General features: G+C 40.3%; 1 protein-coding gene across 7 annotated transcripts in view; it reads left to right on the forward strand.

The window, feature by feature from the left end:
• Positions 1–20,513, forward strand: part of HECTD4 (HECT domain E3 ubiquitin protein ligase 4) — a 170,887-nt gene that overhangs the window by 95,419 nt on the left and 54,955 nt on the right. For 4 of the 7 annotated variants that reach the window (XR_008703547.1, XM_055550472.1, XM_055550473.1 and 1 more), the window contains exons 18-34: positions 224–348; positions 1,877–2,030; positions 2,796–2,896; positions 4,627–4,825; positions 6,895–7,041; positions 8,153–8,257; positions 9,388–9,551; positions 10,168–10,401; positions 11,823–12,015; positions 12,264–12,368; positions 12,869–12,957; positions 13,344–13,519; positions 15,362–15,497; positions 15,592–15,733; positions 15,985–16,151; positions 18,290–18,436; positions 19,126–19,310. Coding sequence is in view for 6 of the 7 variants with exons in the window: in XM_055550472.1 (XP_055406447.1) it covers positions 224–348; positions 1,877–2,030; positions 2,796–2,896; positions 4,627–4,825; positions 6,895–7,041; positions 8,153–8,257; positions 9,388–9,551; positions 10,168–10,401; positions 11,823–12,015; positions 12,264–12,368; positions 12,869–12,957; positions 13,344–13,519; positions 15,362–15,497; positions 15,592–15,733; positions 15,985–16,151; positions 18,290–18,436; positions 19,126–19,310 (2,569 nt within the window). In the remaining variant the exon portion in view is untranslated. The remainder of the gene's footprint in view (positions 1–223; positions 349–1,876; positions 2,031–2,795; positions 2,897–4,626; positions 4,826–6,894; positions 7,042–8,152; positions 8,258–9,387; positions 9,552–10,167; positions 10,402–11,822; positions 12,016–12,263; positions 12,369–12,868; positions 12,958–13,343; positions 13,520–15,361; positions 15,498–15,591; positions 15,734–15,984; positions 16,152–18,289; positions 18,437–19,125; positions 19,311–20,513) is intronic. The other 3 variants (XM_055550475.1, XM_055550476.1, XM_055550477.1) reach the window with 2 other exon arrangements.

A 20,513-nucleotide genomic window follows, 5' to 3' on the forward strand; every position in this document is an offset into this window, starting at 1 on the left:
CTCCCCGTGAAATACTGCGTATTTCTGTCAGCACTCCAGACCTTAGCCTCCCAATTCAGCTTGTTACTTGCCATCCTTAGCGGAACGTACTGCACTGGGCTTACTCTGAACACTTCATTATTTAATTTGGAAATGCATCATTAAATACATCATTTTGTGTTGTCATTGTGAGTGTATCGTCATCACAGAGCTTAAAAATAATTGTGTGATGTTTCCTACCTAGGAGTTAAAGGTCAGTATTTTGGCTCTTGCTACCCAAATCCTGACTGGATGTGATGAAGTGTTGGAAATGCTACAGCAGGTCACAACTGCCCTCATAAATAGTGACATACCTGACCGGGAGCAGAGGTGAGGACTTGGGTTGTGAACTGTGGCCTGCTGCCCTTCAGGAAGAATTTGCTTATGAAAGCGAAATCTTTTAGAACAGAACACCACATGCTCACTTAATTCTGAGGCGTTTTTGTGAGACCAGGTTGGAATGGCAAGTGTTTCAAAGCCAAACACAGTTGAAATCTTTAATGGTGCTTTTAGGGAGGAGTGGGCTGACAGCCATGATCTGAGGGCCGCAGGGTGTGGACACCATCCTCCCTGACACATGGGTCTTCTGCCTCCCTCATTCCCAAGTTGGCCTTTCCTTTCATTGCCTCACTCAGCACCGTGTGCACTTGGTTTCCTTATGGTGAGTACTCTAGAGAGGAGGAAGGGACTCAGTGACACAGATAAGTAACTGCTCCGCAAAAGACGACACTGACACAGTATCCCAAGAATTTACTGTAATTTTACTTCTCCAAATACAGGAGTGGTCTATTCATAGGGTAAATCTCTCTTTCCCAGTACTAAAGCTCTTTCTCAGTCCTCCCCATTAAGATTTCTGCTATGGTTTCTTGTCAGAAATGAGTTACATCTTGTGTTTGTTGATTATTTCAGTGTTGAGATGCTGATCTGAAACAGTGCCCTGCAGTGTCTCTTTTCTCCAATAATGCTATCTGTCCCATGTCCCTGTTTCTTGCCCACTCCCAGAGGGCAGGTGGGCAGGCTAGAGCTGCCAGCAGTATGATCCAGAAGGGCATTGCACTGGGGCTTGTTGGGACATGTCAGGTTCACTGTGGGCACATGGAGCAGATCTGCCTGGGGAGGACACACAGTCCGAGAGCCGGGGAGCTGTGAGGGATGTCTCTGGTTCCAACCCCAGCATCCTAAGTAGTTTAGAGAATTTACATAACCCACATGTTTCTTGGGGTGAGTCACATACCTTCTTTCTTTGAGCAGAGGATGAGTTATTAAGAATAGGATTTTAGGTAATCATTTCACAATATATACATACATCAAATCATTATATTGTACATCCTAAATTTATACAGTGATGTCAGTTATATGTCAATAAAACACGGGGTGGGGGGAGAGCATGATTTTAAAGACAAATTAAAAATCTACTTGCCTCTGTCCCACATGGGAACCAGTTTCTTTAGGCAGCTGAGTCAGCGTTGTAGCCATTCCCTGTCTCCTTATCAGAGATTCAGTGCAACACTGCACCCTGCAGCCCCAGAGCCAAAGGAACTTGCAGGTGGTAACTAGAGTACCTGTTTGCATTTTAGAACCCATTTATAAAGTGCTTCAAAGGTGCTATGAAATGCACCATATAAACTTGGTAGGGCAAAAAAAATCACAGTTCAAAGGTAAAGTCTATTACTAGATTTCTGTTCTTTCCCTCTCCCTCGTGGGAGGTGGGACATTTGTAGACTGAATTGCTGAAACAATAAATGCTTGGCTAGTACCAGGAGATGCAGTTTAAGAGAATGTGTCAAAGAATAATGATAGTGGCTTCTTCTCATGCCTGAGAATTGATGAAGCTGTATGTTTTCTTGAACTTTTGTAGGTTAAAAGGCTTGGAACAAGTTACTAAGGCTACTATGCTTGGTCACCTTCTCCCAGTGTTACTCACTTCCCTGATGCATCCAAATTTACAAACTTTGACCATGGCCGATGCCCTGATGCCTCAGCTAGTGCAGCTGGTACTCTATACCAGTCAGGTATGGTCCTAAGATGTGCCAAAGTGAACTGCTCTTTGGGAGCAGAAAATGAAATAAAGGTGCAATGAAGCAAAACATGGTGTCATAAAAATAAGTTGAAATAGTAAGGGAAAACAGTTTGTTTGACTAAATTACTTACTGCATTCATTTGACAAATATTAATTACCAGAGAACTGTAAAAATACTATCTATGGTGCGACTGAGATCCTTCCATTATATTTAGTCTCCTGAGCCCTTGCTGGATATTGGTAACGAATATAAATGATATGTTCCAGAGTTAAAATGATATTAAGTGGTCTAAGTAGCAAAGCATTTCTTAGTGAAAGAGAACAGACTGGGATTGTGAAAAGATGACTTAGGTGAGAATTCTAAGTTTGGCTCTAGTACCATCCAGATGGGTGTCCTTGATAGCTCAGTTAGTAAAGAATCCACCTGCAATGCAGGAGACACCGGTTTGATTCCTGGGTCGGGGAGATCTGCTAGAAAAGGGATAGGCTACCCACTCTAGTATTCTTGGGCTTCCCTTGTGGCTCAGCTGGTAAAGAATCTGCCTGCAATGCAGGAGACCTGGGTTCAATCCCTGGGTTGGGAAGATCCCCTGGAGAAGGGAAAGGCTACCCACTCCAGTATTCTGTCTTGGAGAATTCCATGGACTGTATAGTCCATAGGGTTGCAAAGAGTCAGATACGACTGAGCAACTTTCACTTTCACCATCCAGATAACTGACACATAAGCACTTTAGGACATGATGCTTTTGTGTTTCAGACGGCTTTGCTGCTTAAAACCCAGTGTCCTGTTTTTGCTGAGGTGGGCTGTTCCCCATGCGGTGCATCAGACCAGAAGGGCAGGCTTTTGCCTGATGAGAGGTAAGGAGCACTGCTTCCTGCAGGAACCTCTGCCATGTTTTCCTCTGGTGAAAGTCTACTACTCCCTTTGTAGTACTCCCTTTGTGATTTTTTTAACTGGGAAAAGACAGAGACTTCAGGGTCAAACCTTTACAGATAATTAAGAGAATGGCTTTGGAGATTATAGGAATGGGTTAGAATAAATTTCCCTGCAGATCAAGAGATTAGTTCAAAACTGAAAAATTTTCATATACCAATGATAGAGATGTACAGCTTGACAGTTTCTTAAAAAGTAAAAATATATCTACCGTGTTATCCAGCTATTCCACTTCTAGGTATGTACACAAAAGAAAAGAAGGCACAGATTCTTACAGAGACTTGTATGTGAAGGTTCACACAACAGCTTTAGTTAGAATAGTCCAAAATAAGAAACAAGTCCAAATGTCCATCAGCAAGTTAAAGGGTAACACTGTGGTGTATCTGTGTAGTGGAATCCTACTCAGCAATAAAAATGAATACACTGATATTTTCAACAACACAGATGAGTCTTAGAATACTTAGGCTGAGTGAAAAAAGTCAGAGCCCCCGAGAAGTACAAACTATGATTCTACTTATATAAGATACAAAATACAAACTAATTTCCAGTGAAAGAAAATGAAGAAGTGACCACCAGGATTCCCATGAGGAAGGAGGAGACTTCAAAGGTATATACAGAAGGCTAAGCTTATCAAAATGTACACTTTAAATATGTGCTATTTATTGTATGTCAATTACATCTCACTAAAGCTATCTTTAAGAACATTGATCAGAAAGGAAGGACTTCCTGGTTTTTCTAGAGCAGCATGCTATCCAGTTGAGCTTTGTGTGGCAATAGAAGTCTGTATCTTTGTTCAGTGCTGTTGGCCATGGCCACCTGCTGTTATTGACCTCTTTCTGAGTGGCCAGTGTGGCCAATAAACTGAATTTTAATTGTGTTTCATTTAGATTCAATTTAAATGGCCACACTTGACAAAGTAACCCCCACATTGGATAGCGCAAAGCTGAAACAGAAGAAGAGAATTCCCCAACAGCTGAGTTTAGGGTATAGGAGTTTGTATTCCATGATACAAACTTGGGCTGTGAAGACCCTGAGAATTGAATTACAATAGAGAAGAGGACCTTCAAAGGCACTTTTCTTTAGTAAAAATTACAGTAAAAGTAGTCATGTAGACTCATGGGATTTTTAACAGTTGGCATTTTAGTTATCAACAAGAGGAGACTGCAGGACCCTTCCTGTGCGATTTGGAAAATGGCCAGTCTTAAAGGCCCTTTACAGTATCTTTTTTCCCCTGAGGAATTTTAAATGAGAGTTGGCAAAGTGGTCTTCTTCTGGGTATGAATTCGGCTTCTCCCTTGAAAAAAAAAGGGAGGAGGGGGATGCAAATATATTGTCTAACAAAGAAAAAAGAACCTTAAATATAGGAGTTTAAAAAACATTTCTGGGGACTTACATGGTGGTCCAGTGGCTAAGACTCTGCACTTATACTGCAGGGTGGGCCTGGGTTTGATCCCTGGTTGGGGAACTAGATCCTGTATGCTACACAGTGCAGTGTGGCCAATAAACAAAAGGCTTTTTGCTTGTTTGTTTTTGTTACAGTGTTGTCATACTGCATATTGTAGAAAATTAAAGCAAAATTTCTTAACCTTTCATATTTTACTATGTATACCTTTTCCTTTCCTTGCTGTTAAGCTCCATTGCTTTCTGGTTTTAGAATGCTGGAAGAGAAGGAGGAGCCAGGGTTTCTCACTGGTTTAAAGATTCCTGCTCCATGGGCTGCTGGGAAGACTGTGGAAACAGTCCACCCTGTCAGAGACAACTATAAATTTAAAGAAACTGTCCACATCCCCGGAGCTCGCTGCCTGTACCTTAGATTTGATAGCAGATGCTCTTCGCAATATGACTATGACAAAGTAAGCAAGAACTGATTTAGTGTTGGTTTCACCTCTAATAAGCTGTTTTCTTTAGATGCTTCTTATTTTTCTTTGCTGCTGGTCACCATTCTTGACTTATTTCTGTCTGCAGAGATTTCTTAGGGAGAACTTTCTAAGATAATGACTTAAAGGGTAGTGACTGGCAGAGTCAGAGCCAGCACCTCTGCAGTCCAAGAGCAGTGTTTTAATGACATGTTGAAAGTGGACTTTTGTAAGCTTTCAAAAGTGTTGCATGCTGTTTACCTCTTGCCTTCCCTCTGTGCTTGGGATTCCTGTAGATGTGAGTGTCCATTCACTTCAAAAGGTCTCGCTGCCCAGTTCTTGGGGCTTCTCATGTATCTTTTGGGAGAAGGTGGCTTTTTATAGAAGGCCTTCAGATGTGCCTAGGACCTGGTTTATATTTATTTAAATTATTTGTTCTTCTTTGCCCTTACCTCAGAGCCCACACAGTTTGAGGAATTATAGTTTTTAACCTAGTGGCTTAACAATAGTAAGTAAAAGAAATCATTTTAGGGGTTGAAGTATTTTCCTTTGTCTCTAATTGTTGCATTGCAAACCATTCTGTTGAACTTATGTGGAAAGGCTAATAAAATTGTGACATGTAACATACAGGTACAACTGAAGGATTGTCTGATAGTGTTGTATGCACACAGGGTTTTTTTATGTGAATTGTTAACTATCTGTTGTCTTTTTCTGTGAACTGTATAAGGGCAAATGATCTTAAACGCCTTCAAGGGAGAGTTTTAGGTTAAAAATAGAGAACTTGTTAACTGTAAATACTGAGATGGTGAAACACATTACTGGGCAAATTATAGTATCCTCTTTCCCCCCTTATCTTCTAGGATAGTGACGATTCCCAGATGTCTAGAGGGGTTTAAGACTTGCCCCTCAAACTCACCTTAGCCGGAAGCAAGAGAATTTAGAAAATTCTTTAGTGGGTTTTTCAAAAAATATATCTCCTGGCATCAGTCTATCCCACTTCATAACTCCTGGCAGTAGCTACCCCTATTTCCTACATTCATTTAATAACTATTTAAAACAGAAATGGAAGATGTTACTGGTGTCATTTTGTTTCTCCTTTTAAAAAAAATAATAACTTGCATCTTCTGATGTAAGCTAACCTCCACCTGCTGTAGACATTAGTGTTAAAATGGAGGCTCAGGGAGGCTTACTACATGGATAAAAGTTAACGCTTACTTTTCCAGTGGTCCCTGGCTGGTGTCCCCCAAAGGTGCAGAAGGGTAAGAAATCATAAAGTGATGAAGCATCTAGGGCTTAAAGTGCAGCTTTTAGATCTGAACTGAACTCAGCAGTGGTCAGAGTACATGTTACAAGACAGAATTTGGTATTTACAGAAGGCCAGAGCCTTCTTCCTATGAAAGTATTTGAATGCCAAATGACCTCTAAATGTTTTTCCTGCATGTTATTAATAGAAAGTTTGTTAACTGTGTATAAATGAATAGCTTTTATTGAAGAAAAATACTGATACATGAAAATTGACCCAAGAAGAAGCAGCCCCTTTTCTGACCCAAATTTTCTGTCATTTTCTTTTTATACCATTAAGCAACATTCTAGGAATACATGGCTTATTTTCAATTTGTTGCATCTTTTAAAATATTCACTAATTAAATTTTTTTGACTTTTGTTGTTGTGTTAGCTATAACCATCTTACCATCTGTATTTGCTCACTTTATTAATTTGGGGGAGGATTTAAGGGGCAAACTGTACCTGTCATTAATAGGCTATATCTCATTACTTAGAATTAAAACAGATTTTTTAAAAAATATGTACAGTAGCTGAGTATAACTTATTTTAATGTGAGGTCCCCAAGCCAATTAAATCGTGCTAATATTTGTTACTACTCTGAGGCTACCCTGTAAATACCAATGGCTGATTGCATCTAAACCAGTATCAGTTGTACCTAAAGAAAAAAAATCAGGAAATATTAGTTATAATGACCCCAGTGCCTGGTTATAAATGTGTTTTTAAACAAACATTTTTTTGCAGCCTTTTTATTTGTAGATGTTGTTTTTGTTTTTCTTTTACAGTCTAACAGTATATTTTCTGTTTTGAAGTTGGTGATATACGCGGGGCCTAACACAAACAGTAGGAAGGTTGCTGAGTATGGAGGCAATACACTGGGATATGGCAGCCGTAGTGTCTTAGGAACTGGTTGGCCGAAAGACTTGGTGAAGGTATGGTATTCAGGCACATTCGCTTCCTAGAAAAGAAAATGACCTTGCATTCCTCATGGGCCCAAGTATTAACTGTAACTCTAGAGAAAATTTGCCATGGGGACTCTTACTGAGGTGGGGATCTTAGATAGGCCTTAAACTCACTAGAATGAGCTTCCTTTCTTTATAAGACATCAGACCCCTATCCACTCCAGAACTTGGATCTTTTCCATAGGCCGCCCCATGGGCTGAGGTTGTCACTGCATCTTTTCCCTGGCCGTGGAAAGGACAGCTACTTCTTCCTACTCACTTGTTCTCTAGACTGCCTCATGAGGGGTGTCCTAGAACCACAGAGCTGTTGCCTTTTTAAAATATGGAATCAGTGTTTTCAAATGAACTGGGGACTAGAGAGCAAAAACAATGATGCATTCTCAAACTGATGAGATTGGAGCCATGCTTTGTAATGTGGGCTTCAACTTGAAGTATGTCTATCTAGAATATAAATATGAATGGAAATGCCCACTGAGACCTGCAGACCTCTCCAGAGTCTGTTCCCATAGCTTTTATCTCAAATACATTAAATACCTGCTTTAATTCAGCCACAGGCAGCAAGTTACCTCCAGATGGGTAGCCCAGATGCAGCCAGATCCAGATTAGCACAAGACTGAATTATTTTCTGATTTCCTACATTTTGTCTCTTACTCACGTTGTTGGTTCTACAACACAGAGCATGGTCTTTCAGCACTCTCTGTGTGTTCTTAAAGATGTCTATTTGCCCACCTTATTGGCACAAGTGAGGTGGTAAAAGTGGAGAGGGGAAGGCAGAAAGCACAGAAACCTGGGGAATTTATTGAAGTTAGGCTCAAGATTTGATCTTTACTCTGGTCCCACTGTTGGGCAATTGTGGCCCATTTCACAGATGCCTCATTCCGAAAGCTCCCTGGTCAGGAGAGACAGCTGAAAGGTTGGTTTCCAGCTGAGAGGGGATGGAATTTGAATCAAAAAGCAAGTGAGGAAAGGAGTGAAATATTGCTGTGTGGTCCTTTTCGAAAGTAAATCTCTAAAATTCATTGCTCTCTTGCAAATTGTGTGTTTTGTTTTTAAAGTGCATTTTCCCCCCTTAAATTTTAAGGTGGAAGGAGATACAGTCACCTTCTCCTTTGAAATGAGAAGTGGCCGTGAACACAACACTCCCGATAAGGCTATGTGGGGCTTTGCTTGCACAGTTCGCGCTCAGGTATTTGAACCTAACCACTGCTGTGGGCAGAATGTACTTTTTCCTGTGTGCCTTGGTTACATACATCATATTTGCCTTGGAAACAGGGCAGAATATGAGCTACTGTTTCATCCATCTCTTCCATTTGGCTGTAGTAAAACCATTAACAGAAGTTATAATTTTATGGAATAAAACTAGCTAAGACCTAAAATCAGTATAGCACCACAGAAAGAATCCCTTGTTAGGGGCCCATCTTCAAAGCCTGGAGAGGCGGTCTGCTGCTAGCATCTCTCCAGAGGGTGAGGAAGACTCGAACACCTGATAGAAGTAAGCCCTTGGATTCTGGTTTTCAAAGTAGTAGGATTGGATTCTTTTTATTCAGTTCCCAAAGGCTCTTCTTGCCGGTCTAGATCTGTCTGTGCTTATTTACTCATGTTATACTCTGTATATAGCTTAAATCTACTCCTTCTAATAGTGCCAGTTACTTTCCTCCCAGGAATCTGTTTAAATAGATTCTTCTCCCACATGGAAAAAGAGAGGAAGAGAGAGGAGTAAGAGTTCTCCTAACCCCCCTAGTTGACTGATTTGTATAACACATTTTAGCACTGGGAGGTTGCTTAAGTTTAACCAAGTCAAGACTCTCTAGAGTGGGATTATCTTCTAGAATGTAAGCTCCATGAGGGCAGGCATCTTCATTTTGTTCTCTGCTTTCTCTCAGGCACCTAGCACAATGGCTGGTACACACTAGGCACTCAGTAAATGTATATTGAATGAATTCAGTGTAATCATTGACAGCATCTTCGTTCAAGCACAGGTTGGAGGTGACAAAACACAATAGTGATTTATACCTAGATAGGTACAGCAGAGAGGAAGCTATCCAAAAAATCTTGCATGTGTTTTGTGCTGTTTCTAATATGGAGTCTTATCGGCTCTTCTCTCTCCAGAATTGTGTTGAGACTTCACTCTGTGGTCATTCCAGTGCCACCATCTATCTCCTCATGGTGTTGGGTGCTGTCTCTGTGTCCCGTAGCAATGATACTTGATGCTGCTCTGTGAGCCCTCGTGGTTGGGGACAGTGCAGCGTGATGCAGCACAGGTGACGTGCTCCGCCGTGTAACTGACCAGTGCGGTTTGCCCTGTCTGCATTGTAGGAGTCTTCGGAGGATGTGTCAGGAGGCTTACCCTTTCTGGTAGACCTGGCTTTAGGTCTATCTGTGTTAGCTTGTTCCATGTTAAGAATCCTATACAACGGACCAGAAATTACCAAAGAAGAAGAAACCTGTCAGGAGCTGTTGCGGTCCAAACTTTTACAAAGGTAACAAAGGCTTCAAATCAGACTGGTTTTGCTCACAAAGGAAAGAGGACTTTATGTGAAAAACTTCTTTTAGTACATTTCTCAGCTGATTGGGCCTACTGCCTGCCAATCCTGTGGGTGGGTATCTCTGTGTCTAAGAAATAAGATGAAAATTACACCAAAGTGCCTTGTGGTCCTTTCTGTACTAAATGTGAAATTGCAGCCTTGAACTGTATAAGCTTTTCTCCAACCCAAATATTGTATAATTAAATTAAAGGATCCCCAAAAGGATGGGCAGATGGATAATAAAGCAGAGCAAAATGTTTATTCTAGAATCTCAGCTGTGTGTATTTGCGTATTAACCATATATTTCCTTCAACTTTTCTATATATTTGAAAGTTTGCATAATAAAATGTTGGGGAGCAGGCAGAGTCCCAAAGATGGGGTCTCATTTAATGTTCATTTTTCTTAAGCCTCTGGAGGAGGTTTGATGAATAAATTCTTAGCACATAGTGTGATCCTTCATGTGCTTAATATACCTGTTACTTAAGTTACTTAATATATAAGTTACTTAATATATCTTAAGTAACTTTCCAGATAGAGGAGGAGGTGAAGAATCTCTTTTCTTTATGCTCAGGTGCCAGTGGCAGGTAGAGGCCAACGGTGTGATCTCCCCTGCCCTTACTCCAAGCCCATCTCCGCTGCCTCTGACCATTGAAGAAGACAGAGAGTTCACTTACCCATCTGATGTCCTCGTGCCTCCTGTTGGAAACTACTTTGACCTGCCCCGGATCAGGCTGCCTCCAGGAATCATGATAAAGCTCAGGGAAATATCTGGGCGTGCTAGACCACAGTTTAGACCAAGTATAAAGTATGTTGCTGTATAGCATTTTATTTTCCCAATGAAAAAATGTTTAAACAAGTGAAGGGGATGTATTTCTTTTTGTAGTCTAACAAATTAATCTTTCATTTATTTTTATTTTATTTTTGCCCTACCAACTGGCACACGGGATCTTTGTTCCCCAAGCAGGGATCAAACCTGTGCCCCCTGCATTAGAAGCATGGAGTCTTACCATTGTACCACTAGGGACATTCTTGAACCTTTAATTTTACATGTACTTAATGGAGAAGGCAATGACACCCGACTCCAGTACCCGCCTGGAAAATCCCATGGACGGAAGTTCCCGGTAGGCTGCAGTCCATGGGGTCGCTAAGAGTTGGACACGACTGAGCGACTTCCCTTTCACTTTTCCTTTCATGCATTGGAGAAGGAAATGGCAATCCACTCCAGTGTTCTTGCCCGGAGAATCCCAGGGACGGGGGAGCCTGGTGGGCTGCCATCTATGGGGTCGCACAGAGTCGGACACGACTGAAGCGACTTAGCAGCAGCAGCAGCAATGAATGTTAACCAGATATTGTGGGGAGTACCCCAGGTGGTATTCCTGGTCAACAGGCTTCAAAGTGTGGGCTCTCAGTCAACAACAGCATTAATATCACTTGAGAACTTGTTAGTTCTTAAGCACCATTTCACACCTACTAAATCAGAACCTCTGAAGGTGGGGCCCAAGTTTTCCATATGATTTTGATACAGGCTAACATTTGACAAGTTCTAGGTTTTTCTCAGGTGGTTTAACCTTGTACTTTAAGGAGTCATGGTAGTCATCATGGTTTCCATGGAGTCTAGAGGCATTTATTTATTTTCGATGCCCAGAGAGATGCTAATGGTCTTTAGAATGTGAGGTCTTACAGTGACAAATGTCTTTGTGGTATTCTTGCTCAAAGTCAAGTCTGTTTTGCAGGCCTGTTCTGCCTTCTGAGGCAAGATTGGCCATTTCAGAGAGAAAAATTTAAAGAATAGATGAAATTTAATGTGAAAAAATACAAAAGCACCATTGTTTTCAGCCTAACATCCATACGCCTAAAATACTATGAACCATAATACTGCATAAAATGAATTGGCAAATAAATGGTGCCAAAGATCTTTTATTAGCATTAGATCTATTCCAACTTTAATATAACTCCAGCTCAAAATTTTACAAATAGTAGAAAATCAAGTCTGTTTAATTTGGATTTTCAGCTTCATTGGCCAGTGTCAGTTTTACCTGTTATATATATTAAGTTATTGCCATCTTGTTATGAAAGCCATCATAATGTTCATGCCACTTCATTGTGCTAAAGATGGTGTGGTGAATATTTAACATACTTACAGTGACATTCTCCCATCTATAAAAATACAATGTTGGTACACTGAGAGCAAGGCACGTATCTGACTAGTTTCCCTTGTGATCACAGAGAAGTAATTCAGCCAGATGTGATGGAGGAAATGGTGGTATCATGTGTTATTAAGCACTTGAACTTAGTTGATGCACTGCAGTCCCTGATAAATTTCCAGTATCAAGAAGAACATGCTGAGGAATATGATTTACTGTGTAAAATCATGGGAGAGACATTTAAGAAACTCAATGCCATGGAGAGACAGCTGCAGGTAAGTAAAAGTTAAAAGCATTTAGATGTCTCTTATAACTGTTGGAAATGACGTCTTTCCTAAAAATTTAATGATGTTTAAAAAGTGATCTGAAAAAAAAAATACTGAATGACTATATTCTGTAACAGGAACTAACATAGTAGAAAAAGAAGTATCTGAATTTTAAAAAGTTATTGTGACTAAAATTTCTAAAGTCACTGATTCCTTATTTTGCATCTAGTTTCATGTTGTTTTATTTAATATGTCAGAGTGTTGCAGAATTGGAACAGAAATGGCAGAGTGAAGTTGATGATGCCATGCAGGGGAAACTGGAGAACAACATGCCTTTCTTCTATGATTACCATTTTAACGAGGTAAGCAAGTTGTATGACTCATCACTGGGCATTGCTGTTGTCATATTAAGTCGGCCAAAAAGTTTGCTCAGGTTTTTCTGTAACAATAAAAAAAAATGTCATTCTTAAAATGTTGCATACTTCAAAATGTACCCAATCTCTAAAAAAGGTAAATAAAGTTGATTAAATTAACATGTCAGTGATACAAAGAGTCAGTTACTCAAATTATTCAACTGATTAAACAGTTTTATAGAGCAGTTATTATCATTGCCAAATTCTGCTTTCAAGCCTTTTTTAAAAAAGACAGGAGTTACAAACAATAAAGAAATACCTGGAAAGTAGTCAATGCCATTTTTAATCATTAAAATATCAAGTAGTAACTTATAAATGTGCTCTGGTGTAGAAACATGGACCAAAGGTGGGTTTTTGTCCCGAAATTTTCTGTTTCTTGTAACACGTACAGTAAAATTCGGTTTTTGCAGATCCTGCATACCATCTTTTCTTGATTTTTCCTTCTTTAGAACAAAATGAAGGAACTAGAACTTTTGTGTTCAATGAAGGAAGTCTCCTTTGATGGAAATGATCTTGAAAACATGGTGCTATCTCTGAGGTTAGTGATGTTAGTAACTGTGTAAAGCTAATTTATCACCTTGATGCTCAAAATAAAATGCAAAGATCGCATCTCTTAACAGATATTTTTAAAAATATTATGCATTCACTAAATATTTTAGAGTTGAAACTTCTTTGGTATTTGGAAATTTTGATTTTAACCTTCAAGAGTTAGCATATAGGCATCTAAAACTGGGCAAGAGGAACTAAAACTGGCCGCAGTTAAAGCACTACCTTCCTTGGATGGGGCAGGGAGAAGGCGGGCAATGTTTATCAGGTTACCCTTCCGTTTCATTTCTCCTCTGTCTTCTCATACCCTCTGTGATTAAACACTTTGGTTTTGGTAAACCAGAGGACGACTAAATGCACATCAGTCTTTCTTTATAGGGAGAAGTTCCTACAAGAAGTGAATTCTCTTATTCAGAAACCCTCGCACCCACTGGCTAAAACGAAGACGTTAGTGAAGAGTCTAATGAACCGAGCTGAGCTGTTGCTGCACGTCACCATTGCAGCCCAGTCTGGCCTCACGAGAAGCATCTCAGGGACCCCCGCGGAAACACCGGGTACTGCTGACAGCAAGCCCTGCAAGGCTCTCTGCACTAGTCTGTTCATAAAACATACACTAGCTATTTTAAAAAAAGAAAGAAAATAACTCTTGTGTACTTGTAGAAAGGAAAAAAAGGAAATTTCAATGTTATTTTGCATTTTACTTTTTCCAGCCAAGGAATAACTTTCCATTGAAGTCATGTGGTGCTTTGTGAGTCATCTGAGCATTGGGGGGTGCCTTGTCACCTGCCTTGTTTAGTTTTGGGGAGCATCTAAGGAGTGCAGTGACATATATTTTTATAATCCAGTGATCCTCACTTTTAGATTATAGATTATCATTTTCATAGTAACATATAATTAGTCAACTTTGTGAATTCTGTACTGCATCATATTTTCCTCTTAAAACTGAGTTTGCATTTCCTCTTCAGTAATTATGTGGAATCTTCTAGCATACATTTGCACTATTAATTTTTTTCCTGGTCACATTTTAATTGTTAGCCTGAGAATACATTTCTCAGGGAAATCAATGAGTCTTCTTACTTAAGTCAGATCCACAACACTGGGCAGATCCCATAATAGCAAGTGTTAATTCTCACTCAAGAGAATAAGTCATAAACATGTTCTTAAACGAAAGACTTCATGTTGTCTAGCCCCATTGCCCGATGGACACTATGGAACAAGTGAACTTGTTTTCATCCCAGCCGACCACCTAGGGCTCTTCTCACTAGGGAGAGAAGTCTAGGATGACTCCTAGGTTTCTGATCTCAGTAATAGGGTTCCCCGCCCCCTCCCCGAGAACATCAGGGGAAGCTTTCCAGACATGAGATAATGATCACATGCCAAGGTGATCTGCTGTGCCACATCTCTGGCAGTATTAGCCTGAGTTCATTAAAGGCCCCCCCAAAAGTTTCCCACTCATTAAGGCTAGTGATGCTTTCCAGGAGGCTCTTGGCACCAGAGATGATGAACCAGTAGTTTCCTAAGAGATAATATCTTCAAAAATTATCATTTTTTTTTAGATTGAAGCTATCTAAATGTTCTTAAGACAGATTCAAAATGACCTCAACTTTCTTAACATCTTTTTTCTTAGCTGATCAGCACATGCAGTTTTGTCTGCTTCCATTAAAGTATTCTTTTACAAAACACCTATTTCCTGGATAGGAGCCATATGTCTTATAGGAAGGGCCAGTCAGATTCTAGGAAAAGTGTAATATTTAGTCACACCAGCTATGATCAAAGCAGAGGTTTCACCAAATGGCAGTAAGTCAGCAAAGTATATCCAGGATTAAAGGGGGATCAAAGGCCATCTCTGAAAAAAAATGATCTGCATTTATTTGAATTAAGATTATTTGCTTCCAGAGACTATTTTCTCTGTCCTCTCTTGATTTTTAGAATCCTTATATTAAAGTTAACAATGGGAATTCCTTGGCAGTCCCATGGTTAGTACTCCTAGCTTTCACTCCTGATGACCCTGGTTTAATCCCTGGTTAGGGAACTAAGAGCCCACCAGCCACATGGCCCGGCCAAAATAAATAAAAACATAAAGTTAACACTGTTAGTTTATGAAATTAAATGAATTTTTCAGGTTTTCTTTGGAAACCCAATTTAATAAAAGAATGTGGTTTTTCAAGCTGAAGTAATTTTTAACCTTGGTATTTGAGGTTTAAACCTCGGTTTTCAAATTTTTTAAAAATTGGCCTAAAAATCATCTGTGCATTGTGCTGGCTGGTTTGGGGGCCAATTTCCTGGAAAACGAAGGCACTCGTAGTCTGGTGGTACTTGTTGGTTTTTGCTGTCGCTGTGTCATTCTTACAAATAGGATAGCAGATACGTCAACCTTCTTCTTCCTTCTGCTCCAGCTTGTAAATCAGCCTCCGAAACAAAGGTGATCTCTCATGCTGTGCGTCAGCCTGTTTTCCTTCGCAGCATGTCGGCTCCCTCTGACCTGGAAATGATCGGCAATGAAGATTTGGAATTTACTAGAGCAAATCAGAGGTAAATAGCTGAGGGCCAAGGTCGGATCCCCCACATGCTGCCACGCACGTTCACCACAGCACACTCCCTGAACGGGTCTCTTGTTTGGCCATAGGCGGCGCCACGTGACCAGCCACCGCAGCAGCTCCTTCACACTCCTGCAGTCATTGGCCATAGAGGACAGCAGGGACAAGCCCACCTACAGTGTCCTGCTGGGGCAGCTGTTTGCTTTCATCGGCACCAACCCTGACCAAGCTGTACGCCCATGTTTTTTGTTTGTTGGTTTTGTAATATTTATTTGTTTGAGTGTGCTGGGTCTTAGTTGTGGCATGCGGGATCTAGTTCCCCGACCAGGAATTGAGCCCGGGTCCGCTACATTGTTACCTGGGAGCTCCAGCCGCTGGACCACTGGGGATGTCCCTGTACATCATGTTTTGCTAAGTAGCTGAGTAGCGTGAGAGGTGCTGTGACCGCAGCAGTCAGGTGTACTTCCTTCTCACATGTTCAGGTGTCCAGCAGCAGCTTTCTTCTGGCCGCACAGACGAGATGGCGGCGGGGAAACACCCGCAAGCAGGCGTTGGTGCACATGCGGGAGCTGCTGACGGCTGCCGTGCGAGTCGGGGGAGTGACACACCTTGTGGGTCCAGTGACAATGGTCCTGCAGGGAGGACCCAGGTCAGTTGTTTCTGTTAGTTTATCCCGTCCTGTCTGGAATGGGCAAAGGACATTCCAGAGATTCCTCTTGGGGCCAAATGTTAGATCATGGTGTTTGCTAGTGTTTTCCCGTAAAATAATATATTTTTCTAAAAATGGTACAGGACAGAATTAAAAAATTCACCACGTGTAACAAAAAGTAAATTCTCCTGACCTTCCTTTTCTAAATTCCACTATTATAGTTGTTTCATCAACTATACACACATAAATAGCTATTTCATTGTCCTTGTATGCTTAAGTGTTTGTGTGTGATTTTTTTTTTAAACTCAGTTCAGGTTATATTTCACGTGCCTTATTGTAATCAGTTGTTTTCCTCAGTGAATTTTGGACATCTGTATCTTTTCATGTTAATATGTATAGCTCTGCTTTATAGCTTTTAAGACCTTTTACAGAGCTCTATTGTATGCTATATTTATTTAACTCCTCAGCTGCTGATGAACACATGGGTTCATTCATTCTCTCTTTCACTCTCTATCTTTTCTTTTATCCCTCCTTTCTTCTTCCTGTTTTGTTTTGCTTTTCTATTAACAGTAGTGCTGCAGTCAGCAACCTTATATACCTATATTTTTGTATACTTTGGTGCTTATTTTTATTGGGTCAAATTTCTAATAACATAATTGTAGATATTAACTTTGAGGAAGGGTTTATAACTTATTTGTGAGGAGTTTTTCTATACTAATGCCCGACTGGGCTTCAAAGATACTTAGATAGAAATAGAAAAGGCGTTCTCTGCGAAGACTGGACTACAACTGCTGGAGGCTGCTTGTGCATCCTGACAGCTCTCAGGAACTCTGGCCAAGAAGCAGAAGCAATAGCTGGAGGGAAACATGAACTAAGAGCTAACATGACTGTCTTGAGAAATTTCTGTGTCGATCAGGAGAAGCCAGGTTATTTTTTGGAAACAAACAACTCCCAAAATCCCAGTAGCTTAAAAAACTAAATTTTAGTTTTTGCTCATGTCCCTCACAAGTCTATCTTGGCTCGTGGTAATTACAGAGAGCTTGGGACAGAGGAGGGGACAACCATCTTGGAAAGCTGTCAGGCCCCTCGTCAGAGCTCTGACTCATTGGCCAGACTAGTCACATGCCCACCCGACCACAGCGGTTCCCAGAAGGCGTAGTGAGTTACACTAATGATTACCACAGCTCATTTCCAGAACTTTCTCTGTAACACTGGCAGCATTATTCCTTTTCCCCTCATTACATTATATTTCCCTCATGACATTATTAACGCCATATGTCAGACATTTTAAAAAGTGTGGAAAATCCCCAAAGTACAAGATAAAAATCACCTGTAAATCCACCGTTTTAAAAACCCATTAATGTTTTAGCATATTTGTTCATCTTTATTCTAACCTTAGTGATCTCCTATAATGTTTTTAGTGCTTATATAGCATTGCATCATATCCTTGAACCTTTATTAAGCCAATTTCCTATTTTTAAATCATAGTTTTTGTTTATTTCACTATTATAAGCAATATTATGTTGCATATCTTTGTACATAAATTCAATAGTTCCAGTTTTCAACTAAAATTAATTGCTGTAGAATCTATCCCAGGTTGTGTTTTTACATTGGGAAAGTCTTATTTCCCAACTGGATTCTCATATTCTGCTGATTATTGGAGTATGAACTTGCAAAGGACACTTAACTAATATATTTGTGTCTTGGTTTTCTCATTAGTACAATTGCATTTGTGGTATTCAGTACTGCATGGGATGAGGTAGGCCTGTCTCAAATGAATGGTTTCATTATTAAATAAATTTGGGAAACGTTGGGTGCCATTCTCCTACTCCAAGAGATATGAAGGACTTTAAAGCCTTGAGTTGTCCTGGAGTGAGGAACCCTGCTTACCTTTACCTAACCTAGGATTTCCCAGAGCATCCTAGAGTGTGGGCATTGTCTCTGAGGCACTCTTAGGAAGCCTGCCCAACAGCCTTCTGTGGTCCTGCGCTTTGGGAAACACCAGTCTCCGAGGTTCCTTCAGTTCTGAATTCATCTAGCCACTTTTGCGTTTCTCAGAAGACCTCTCCTGCTTTCGTGTTCACTATTGCTGTTCTTGACACAGTTGAGGAAGCCTGAGCTTTGGTTCTGTTTCGTAGAATTGAAGAACTGACCTGTGGTGGGATGGTCGAGCAGGTCCAGGAAGCCTTCGGTGAGACCATGACCTCTGTGGTGTCTTTGTGCGCACGTTACCCTATTGCGTGTGCAAATAGCATCGGACTCTTGTGTACTATACCTTATACCAGGTAAGCAAAGAAATGCTGTTTAGTGTATGTAAGTTATACCACAGTGTCATCAATTAAATAGAAATATTTTTATTTATTAAAAATATTTTAAAAAAGGATTTTTTGGTTTTGATTATCCAGTGACACTATCACTCTGATTAAATGAGCTTGTCGCCTGACAAATGCCTAAAGTTACTATGTAAATACTTATTGTTGAGTTCCTACATGATCAAAGTTGGATCCCCATTAGAAATTATGTTACATGGTCAAAATGGAAAAGTTTGAAGGAAAGAAAAGGTCCCTAGAAAGTTACTTCTTATATTGGGCAAAACTTTTTGCCTTTGCACATTTCCTTTCTTCATTACTTGATTAAGAGTTTGAAGACGTCAAGCATTCATGAAGTCAGTCTTTAAATCCCCTTATGATAAAATATGCAATTTTTTTTCTATTATGATAACCTTGTGTTGATTCCATTGATTTTTACTTTGCTGTCCTGTATGAACTAACCAGAACTTGAAATTCATTATTTATGAAGGAAGTTGTCATTCTAAAAATTTCTGTGTTGAGTTTTACATGGTAGCATCCTACGTTGTAAATAAAGGACTATATTGACATACTTTATGGCCCTTTGATAACCTGGATCTTAAGTGAGAAGTTCCTAAGAGCTGGTCAGTTATCTTTCTTTCAATCAACCCTTTCTGCCTGGCCAGGAGTGAAGAGAAGTGCCTGGTGCGGAGTGGCCTTGTTCAGCTCATGGATCGACTATGCAGCTTGAGCAGTCAGACTGAGTCCAGCTCCAGTGAGAAACAAACCAAGAAGCAGAAGGTGGCCACCATGGCCTGGGCAGCCTTCCAGGTGCTTGCCAACCGCTGCGTTGAATGGGAAAAAGAAGAAGGTGAGAAGCAGGATCCCTTTCTATAAGAGAGCTCCATGATTTCTTCTATCGATGTGTTTTTTTTTAATTTAGTATTTGTGCTGGATGAGGAAAAGAAAGACTATTAAATTACATGACTAGATTGATTTAATCAATTATGATTTCATGGGAGGCTCTTCAACAGCATGGTTCTATGAAAATTTATTACTGTGTTATGACATTTAACAATATCCTAACGCAAAAGACATGCTAAGTGAAATAAGCCAGGCACAGAAAGACAAATACTGCAGTGATCTCACTTATGTGTGGAATCTAAAATGCCAAACTGATAGAAACCAGAGAGTAGAACAGTGGTCACCACGGCTAGGGGGCAAGGGGGATGGGGAGATTTTGTTCCAAAGGACACACTTTCTGCTGTAAGAAGAGTAAGTTCTGGAGCCCTAATGTACAGTTTTGTGATTAGAGTTCATGATACTTCACTTATACTTGAAACTCACTGAGAAGATGTTTTGTATTTTTACCCACCATACGCACACACAGAGAGGTAATCATCACGTTGTATACCTTTTAAAAAACTCACCTTCTACAATCTGAGTATATACAGTTTTTATTTGCTAGTCACACCTCAGTAAAGCTGAGGGGGCTGAGAGGAGTGATGACCACCTGAAAGAGGAGAGTAACCCCGGAAATTGAAGACATCTTTCCTTTCCTTCTTGCCATCACTGCTAATGGTGTCTGAGTAGATACTTTTATGAAATGATTTTTCAGTTGTGCTTTTGAGATGCTATTTCCAAATCATATGTTCAGTCAGCAATCCAACTTAAAAAGTAAACTTGAAGGATAACTCCTCCATACTATCCCAGGTATATAACGTGTCATTCACTGTGCGTTTTATTGTTCTGGGAGCCAGGCATAGGATGACTAAGGCATCGTTCCTCCCCTTAAAATACATGGTCCAGTGGGGAAAATAGGCCAGTGAACAAATAATTCCAGTGCAATCAATGCCGTGATCAAGGTGAGCACAAGGTGCTGTAGGAGAAGCATAGAGATCCTTACAGACCCTCTGTACTAAGGAATCAGGCAGAGCTTCCAAAGAACGTGATGTGAGCATTTTTCTTGAGGGGTAAAGGAGACTTCCCAAGTAGAATGAACAGTCAGTGGCAAATAACTTTTGTGGCTTTTATGAGAGGTGCTTGAAAATGGAGAAATCCGAGAAAATCTTTT

Source organism: Bubalus kerabau, chromosome 16 (assembly GCF_029407905.1).
Source record: "Bubalus kerabau isolate K-KA32 ecotype Philippines breed swamp buffalo chromosome 16, PCC_UOA_SB_1v2, whole genome shotgun sequence".
NCBI classification, from domain to species: domain Eukaryota; kingdom Metazoa; phylum Chordata; class Mammalia; order Artiodactyla; family Bovidae; genus Bubalus; species Bubalus kerabau.